This window comes from Gossypium raimondii, chromosome 1 (genome assembly GCF_025698545.1).
Source record: "Gossypium raimondii isolate GPD5lz chromosome 1, ASM2569854v1, whole genome shotgun sequence".
NCBI classification, from domain to species: domain Eukaryota; kingdom Viridiplantae; phylum Streptophyta; class Magnoliopsida; order Malvales; family Malvaceae; genus Gossypium; species Gossypium raimondii.
The window spans coordinates 46435007-46443409 of record NC_068565.1 but is presented as its reverse complement, the minus strand read 5'-3'; the positions used below and the strand labels follow the sequence as shown (position 1 = coordinate 46443409).

The window sequence follows — 8403 nt, the reverse complement described above, 5'->3', positions numbered from 1 at the left end:
GCTTCAGACTATGCAATTGGGGGAGTATTGATGCAAGAAGGGCATCCAATTGCTTTCGAGAGTCGAAAGCTGAATGAGACAGAACGGAGATACACGGTCCAAGAAAAAGAGATGACTGCTGTGGTGCATTGTTTGCGCACATGGAGGCACTATTTGCTGGGTTCCAGGTTCGTGGTATTCACTGATAATGTTGCAAATAGTTATTTCCTAACCCAGAAAAAGTTGTCCCCCAAACAGGCTCGTTGGCAGGTTTTCCTAGCAGAGTTTGATTTTAGCATGGAGTACAAGCCGGGGAGTGCCAATATTGTAGCTGATGCGCTTAGCCGAAAGATGGAATTTGCAACGATAAGCCAACCCAATAGTCCCTTATTGGAGCGCATTCAAGAAGGGTTGTCCCACGATTCCACGGCCAAGAATTTGATTGAGCTTGCTAAAGAGGGAAAAACGAGGCGATTTTGGCTCGAGGGAGAATTACTATACACTCAAGGACAACGTCTATATGTGCCCCAACATGGGAACTTACGAAAGGAAGTCATGAAGGAATGTCATGATTCAAGATGGGCTGGACATCCAGGCATGCACCGCACTTTGGCTCTCTTGGAGGATCGATTTTATTGGCCTCACATGAGTGACGATGTAGAGACTTATGTGAAAACTTGTTTGGTGTGCCAACAAGATAAAATCGAGTTGAAGGCTCCTGCTGGGTTGCTACAGCCTTTACCTATTCCGGAGCGCCCATGGGAGAGTTTATCCATGGACTTTATTGTAGGTTTGCCTAAATCTGATGGATTTGCAAGCATTTTTGTTATGGTGGACAGGTTTTCGAAGTATGCAACTTTTATCCCCACAACCAAGGAGTGTCCTGCTGAGGAGGCTGCTCGCTTGTTTCTTAGACATGTGGTGAAGTATTGGGGAGTGCCACAATCTATCATCAGCGATCGAGATGGGCGATTCACGGGACGATTTTGGACGGAGTTGTTCAAGTTAATGGGCTCGAACTTGAACTTTTCAACCAGCATGCATCCACAAACCGATGGGCAAACTGAACGAGTGAACGCGTTGTTGGAGATATATCTACGGCACTATGTGAGTGCCACACAAAGGGACTGGCCAAAGTTGCTGGATGTGGCTCAGTTTTCTTACAATTTGCAAAGAAGTGGGGCGACAAACCAGAGTCCGTTCGAGATAGTGACAGGACAACAGCCACTTACACCCAATGCTGTTGCGACTCGTTATGGGGGATCGAATCCAGCAGCCTATCGATTTGCGAGAGATTGGCAAGAGCAAAACGATTTGGCTAGAGCTTGTCTTCACAAGGCGAGTAAGCGCAATAAGAAGTGGGCGGATCAGAATCGAAGGGATGTGCAATATCAGGTTGGTGACTCTGTCCTTGCTAAACTGCACCAGATTTTGCGACACAATGGGTTGCATAAAGGGCTTGTTCGACGTTATGAGGGGCCGTTCCGAGTTTTGAAGAAGGTAGGCAAGGTGGCCTACAAGCTTGAGTTGCCTGAAAAACTCAAACTCCATCCAGTGTTTCATGTGAGTATGCTTAAACCATTCCATGAAGATGGAGAAGACCCAAACCGAAACAAGTCCAAACGAGCACCGATGGGGGCAAAAACCGCCTATGATAGAGAAGTGGAGAACATAGAGGGGGATCGTGTGATCAGACGAAAGTACTATCGACCGCGACATGAATACCTAGTCCGATGGAAGGGATTCCCTGATAGTGAGACAAGTTGGGAACCTGCTGAAGCCTTGTGGCAATTTCAAGACAAGATAGATCGTTACCACGTGAAGGATGCAACGAGGACGTCGCTAGATTCGGTGGGGGAGAATGTCATGGGTTGCGCATGGGAGCCCACAACCATGACACATTCGTGTGATCCATCAAGTGGGAAGGAGGTCATTTGGCCCGATCGGACTGACCCATTGCTTGAAGAGATTGAAGGCCCATATACAAGCTCGTCACATATGGAAACATAATCTTCGAAGATATACAATCGTAGATTTGATATGTAATCTTAGGAGATATGATTTTGTAAATCTTAGAGATTTGATTTGTAGATACCATTCGATCTTAGCCATTCATGTACTTGATCTGTACCGTTGGATTTGGGGAGGCTCTACTATAAATAGAGGCCTCTCCCCTCATTGTAAATCACTTGAGTTTTGAGGAATAATAAGAGTTCTTGAGAGTATTCACTCAAACATTATTCTCTCTTGTGTTCTTGACATTTCGTGGCTTGTTCTTATTTCGTTCTTCGTCCGCCTTTGTTTGATCTTTGAGTTGTTTTCGTTTGTGTTGGTTTTCAAAGAGGTATTCTATTGAATCCTCAAATCGTGGGAGTTAGGCTGACTTAGGTGTTTTTGAAGCAAGAAACTGCCTAAGGCCGCACGGATTGTGAGGCAAAAATCCTAAGTCCGTGACACTAGTACTATAACTGATTTAGAGTACTAATTAGTTCTTTCAGTGTTTAGGTTAAAATTGATGTAGCACTAACCTCCCTTGGGTACGATCCTCGGAGTACTCACCTACTTCGTTGTAACTATATTACAACTGGACCCGTATACTTGTAGATACCGCTTCATAAATATATATTTTTTACTGTAATATTCAAACTTTGGATGTTAGTACGTCCGGAGGCAGTCATTAGGGTGGAACCAAATAAGAGATTGAACTTGTAGTAGACTGTTGGCAAGGTCGCAACACCACCCTTTAGATGTTGCAACACTAAATTACTTATTAATAACATTAGAAAATGTTTTTATTAAAACAAAAGTTTTGAATGGATAAATCCCAATAAATATTGAATTATTAGTTGATTAACGCTTTAATTATGATTTATATTATTTTTGTATTATTTTATTAAAATTAAATAAAAACTTTAAATATATAAAGCCGAATAAATATTGAATTATATTTTATATTCATATTGTATTTTCATTGTAATTTAAACCATTCAAATTTGTAGTTTTATATTTTAAATTGTTTCTTACTCAAACATAAGCAAATATTTTCACGATCATTTTAAAATAAGTTGTTAGCTCTAAAGATCAACTTGAAACCACTAAGAGGGGTAAATTGGTTTCTTAAAGATTTTGTGGTTGCTAAGAAAAGAATAGAGACAATGAACATTTCGATGTATAGTGGTTCGGGCCCAATTGTCTACTCCACTACTTTAGCTTTCCACAACTAAAGATTTTCTCAAATTCACTAATTTGATCAACCTTTGAGGACAAGGTTTAACCTTACAACTCAGTTTCTACCTAACCCTTAAGACTCAATCCTCTCAAAGAGTAAATACAAATAGCAAACCAAGAAGTAATCCTTACAATATCATAATGTTTGCTAATTAGGCACAAATAAACAAGAATACACTTGAGCTAAAGAATAACCATGAAAGCTCACAAGTGTGTACAAGAAAAGTATGAAAGAATTAAGCCCTAAGGTTGTATTGATTGATCTTTAGGCTTGATGATCTCTCTTCTTGTTGTAGGACCTTTGGAAGATGGTGTTCATACCCTCTAATTCATTTTCAACCATTGTGGTTGTTAAAAACATTAATAGAGCTATTGGGGATGAAAATATCAGATCATTAAATTCACCTGCAACAAAAGGTATCAATACTTTTTCTACAAGTATCGATACTATTAACATTTAATGTCGAATTTAGTAACCGTTAAAGTTAGTTTACAATGATACCAAAGACAATTTATCGATATCTGGTAAAATGTATCAATACTTTTGAAAAGATATTGATATACGTAATTGATTGAAAACAAAATTCAAATTGGTATTGATTTTAGAATAAGTATCGATATTTTGAAAATTATCGATACTTGACCAAAAGTATCGATACTTTTTGCTCGAGTAATATTGACTTGTTTAAAAGCAGTTTTAACATCATTGAAAATGTTTAACTCAATTGAAACAATTTTAACTTTATTTTATCATTTTCTAATTTTGTTGAATTTTAACTTTTATTAAAAACACTTCAATTTGTTATATAAAACTTATTATCAATTAAAGCTTGGTTTAACATAAATAATTTTTTGAATAGATAAAGTCTAATAAATATTTAATTATACTTTATTATAATTTAAACTATTTAAATTTATAAATAGACAATATCTTATTATTTTAAAATATTTCTTATTTTACATTAAAACTAATAAAAATTTTGAATAGATAAAAGTAGGATAAAATTATTGAATTGCATTTTATGCACATCATGAATTACATTTTTATTATAGTGTAAGCTATTGAAATCTAACACTTATTATAAAATATTTTAATTTATCTTATATTATATGAAATAAAAGGATAGTGATTAGTTGTAAATTTGATCCATTTCTTTTGAAATGATGATATAACGTGTTATACTATTTTTGTTATACCGTTAACAATTCAATATTCAAAACGTAATAATTGATAATAATAATAATTATATCATAACTTTTTGAAGATAAATAATTAAAATGTAATTTAAATTTTAACGGGATTTAAAAACTCTTCATAAGCAATTGAGCACGTGTCGGTTCATGCAAACGTCATTATATGCTTTCTTTGTAACGGAAAAAGCTGTATAGTAGCAAGTCAATAAGAGTAATTTCCGTGTAAGGCCTAGATGGCTCAGAACCACTTGAGCCCCATGTATATATGGAAAATTCTCTCTTAAAAACATCGTGTCTTATCCTGGAAACTGCTTGGAAACTTGATTAGTTGTATGTAACTAAACTACATATAAAGAAAAGTCAAACTCATGAATACCTATCTTATATTTTTGTTTGTATGCTATCTTTGCAGATATTCAGGACTTCAGACTGGTAAGGTAAGTCTAATGTCTCTCAAGTTGTCTCTCTTTTTTATTTTCCTTATTTTGGATAATTATTTGGATTTTTGGATCCATAGGAATTGATATACATCTACTAAATACTCTCTGAAATGGTGAATTATGTTCAAAAGTTTGTATGCTCTTCATTTTTATTAGTAACTGAAAGACTGGGTTAGTCTCAGAATCTTAGTTAAAGAAGCAACTTGGTTTTGCTAGTTTTATAGGGACATATATAAGCTATGTTCTGTGTTTTATACACGCATGCATACATATGATACACATGGATCCATGTTCATGCAACAAAGATTTTTGGTTTACTGGAGCAAAGTTCACCCAGATAGGTGCAATGGGTTCAAAAATTTGGAAATATGGAATATGTGTATGGGTTCGTTTTCTTGTAGATCAAATGTTTGGTGAAAGTTCATATTTTCCCTATTGTATTGCCTGACCCCCGACTGAACTGTGTTTGTAAACTATGTGCAGTTTTTGGTTAATTTGTCGGTTTGGGTATCCAAACCAATTCATTAAGTTTGGAGTAGGAGTCCTGTTTGGTGAAGAATAGTGATATACAAGGCAAATGGCACTCAAGATTTCAGCTCAGGAAGCTGCTGAGATTGCTATAAGGTCTATTGGGAGTGGATATAATCTAGCTCTTGATTTAAGGTTGAAATACTGTCAAGAAGAAGAAAAGGGTTCACCCTTGATTGAGTTTGAACAAGTTGGGTGTTATGATGTAGCTTTGCCTTGTGGAATCTCTATCCCAAATGTATCCAAGTTGATCAAATGTTATCAAGGCAAGGGTACAAGGAACATGTGTGATGTTATCTCTTTTCAGCAGGTAAATTTTATTTCTTCCAACAGTTATGGTTAGAACATTTGTCTTTTTCCTGGCAAAAATATCATAGAACATTTTGTTGATTTTCACTTTCTAGGCAGATGTCAGAACGGTTCAACCATGAACTGTCTCTGAGTGGCAAAATTCCTTCTGGTTTATTCAATGCCATGTTTGACTTCTCCGGCTGTTCGCACAAGGATGCAGTCAGCACCAAGACCTTAGCTTTTGATGGGATATTCATCACACTTTATACAGTTTTATTGGACAAATCACAAATGGTACTCTGTGATCATGTTAAGAAAGCTGTTCCATCATCATGGGAACCTGCTGCCTTGGCAAGGTGAAGTAATTGGATTAGAAATATGTTTACTATCTAATGTATGGCACTGGAGGATCTAATTATGCAAGACTGTGATAACTTGTTTTTTGCCATTCCAGATTCATCAAGACATTTGGAACCCATATTATTGTTGGTGTGAAAATGGGCGGAAAGGATGTAATATATATGAAACAGCAGCACTCATCAACTGTTCAACCAACTGATGCATACACAAAACTGAAGAAGTTGGCTGATGATAAGTTTTTAAAGAACAATGAACAAAGTAGGATCAATTCAGAACAAGTGAAGCTATATAATCAGGTTTCTTATCTGATCCCTTTGGATCAAGTAAGTTCAAAGAGCAACTTCTTCTTATTCACCTTCTTTGATGATATTACTTGTTAATTCTAGATGCAGGATATCTCTATAATTTACAAAAGGAGGGGTGGAAGAGAGGAAATGAACTTATCCCATGCTGAGTGGCTACAAACTGTTGATGTTCATCCTGAAGTGGTCTCAATGTCATTCATTCCTATTACTTCCTTGTTAAGTGGAGTTCCAATGAGCGGATTCTTGAATCATGCCATAGATCTCTACTTACGTTGTAAGCATAATGGACTCTCTTTTTGGCCATTATTACTATTGTTATTAATATTAATTATATCAGACTATTTCATATATAGATAACTGTTGAAATTTTATGACAGATAAACCCTCACTTGAAGAACTACATTTGTTTTTGGAATTTTCGCTGCCAAGGCAGTGGGCACCAGTTTTCAAAGAGTTTCCCCGTGGTTTACAACACAAGCGACAGAGCAATTCGTTTTTACAGTTCAAGTTCTTGGGTCCCAAGCTTTATGTTAACACCATTCCAGTAAACTTCTTTTTTCATCCTCTTCAAATCTTCTGCTGTTTCTTGTTTCTTTTGCTGCAAAAGTCCTTTTGTGGGGTTACCCATTCTATGACAGGTTGATGTAGGTATGAGACCAGTTACAGGTCTTCGGCTCTATCTCGAAGGCAAAAGAAGCAATCGGTTGGCCATATACATGCAGCACCTTTCTTCTCTACCTACATACTTTCAACTTGTCGATGAACCCAACGATACATTGCCTGATGAAGAGTCCTATGATAAAAGATACTTGGTAAAAGTTCGATGGAAGAATTTCTCTAGAGTTTGTACAGCTCCTGTAGAGTGTTACAATAATAATTCCATAGTTACTGGAGCTCAGGTACAGGTAGAGAAACATGGATTGAAAAGCATTCTCTTTTTACGACTTCATTTCTCTACCGTTTTAGGAACGGTAATCCTAAGGCATTCAGAATGGGATGGATCATTTGGAATTGCACCTCAGTCTGGAATCCTATCTGATCTTTTGAGTAAGCCTTTAACACCACCTCCACCACAAAGAAAGCCAGATACAAGCTCTTCAGCTTACCCTGGTGGCCCTCCAATGCCAAATTATACCCCAAAACTATTGAAATATGTTGATACAGCAGAGATGAAAAGAGGGCCACAAGATCCTCCTGGATACTGGGTTGTGTCGGGGGCAAGACTGGTTGTAGAGGAAGGCAAGATTGCTCTACGAGTAAAGTATTCCCTATTAATTGACATACCAGATGAAATACCTGAGGAGCATTAGCATATGTATATTTGGTTTTTGGATTTTGCTGCTGCAAGCTCAAAGCCAAAATATTTGTAGTTTAATCCTCCATTGTTCTGGGGCTTAAGACAAAATTTCTAACTTGGTTCCACATGTTAAAATATACAAAGAACTATATTTCATGAATATTATTCACTTGCTTATCATAAGACTCAATACATGTATTTACACAACATTGATTGAACGTAACTACCTCAACTAACTAACTGTTCACTCAACAACTATCTACTTTCTTAACAGCTAACTTGATAATTGAATAACTTCTTTTTATTACTCTAACATTCTCCTGGTCTTTTTATGTCTTTTAACTCAGCCAACTCTCTTCTTGTTATAACTCGAAGAGGACTTCGAATATCTGCAAACCTTTTTAGAGCTATAGGTTTTGTAAGCCCATCAGCAATTTGATTAGTAGACGGTACAAAATTGACCTGTAAGGATCCATCGGTCACCTTTTCTCGAACGAAGTGGTGATCAATTTCAATATGTTTCACCCTCGCATGATGCGTAGGATTGGCTGACAGAGATACTGTGGACGTGTTATCACACCAGACTGTTGGTGCATGATCCATGCAAATTCCTATCTCATCCAATAGTTGGCGAACCCACCACAATTCTGATACACAGTTTGCCAGACTACGATATTCAGCCTCTGTAGACGACCTAGACACAACAGGCTATTTTTTTGAACACCAAGCAATCGGATTTGGTCCAAGGTAAATCACATAACCTGTGGTAGAGCGTCGATCT

General features: G+C 36.8%; 1 protein-coding gene across 2 annotated transcripts; it reads left to right on the top strand.

Moving 5' to 3' along the window:
- The first annotated feature begins 4881 nt into the window (after nt 1–4881).
- On the top strand, nt 4882–7805 carry LOC105786109 (MACPF domain-containing protein At4g24290). 2 transcript variants are annotated; one of them, XM_012612401.2, is made up of 6 exons: nt 4882–5679; nt 5778–6016; nt 6115–6316; nt 6407–6599; nt 6703–6869; nt 6964–7805. In XM_012612401.2, the coding sequence occupies exons 1-6, from the start codon at nt 5419–5421 to the stop codon at nt 7633–7635; spliced, it is 1734 nt and encodes a 577-aa protein (XP_012467855.1). In that variant the 5' UTR covers nt 4882–5418; the 3' UTR covers nt 7636–7805. The 2 variants fall into 2 exon arrangements, with proteins under 2 accessions (XP_012467855.1, XP_012467856.1); XM_012612402.2 differs by having other exon boundaries at nt 5513–5679; nt 5774–6016.
- The last annotated feature ends 598 nt before the right edge of the window (nt 7806–8403 follow it).

Bases quoted from the DNA above. Each gene is read 5' to 3' on its own strand.
- LOC105786109 (XM_012612401.2), top strand. From the start codon at position 5,419: ATGGCACTCAAGATTTCAGCTCAGGAAGCTGCTGAGATTGCTATAAGG. The intron at 6,317-6,406 runs GTTTCTTATCTG...TGTTAATTCTAG, and splicing joins AAGTGAAGCTATATAATCAG to ATGCAGGATATCTCTATAAT. The intron at 6,870-6,963 runs GTAAACTTCTTT...ATTCTATGACAG, and splicing joins TTTATGTTAACACCATTCCA to GTTGATGTAGGTATGAGACC.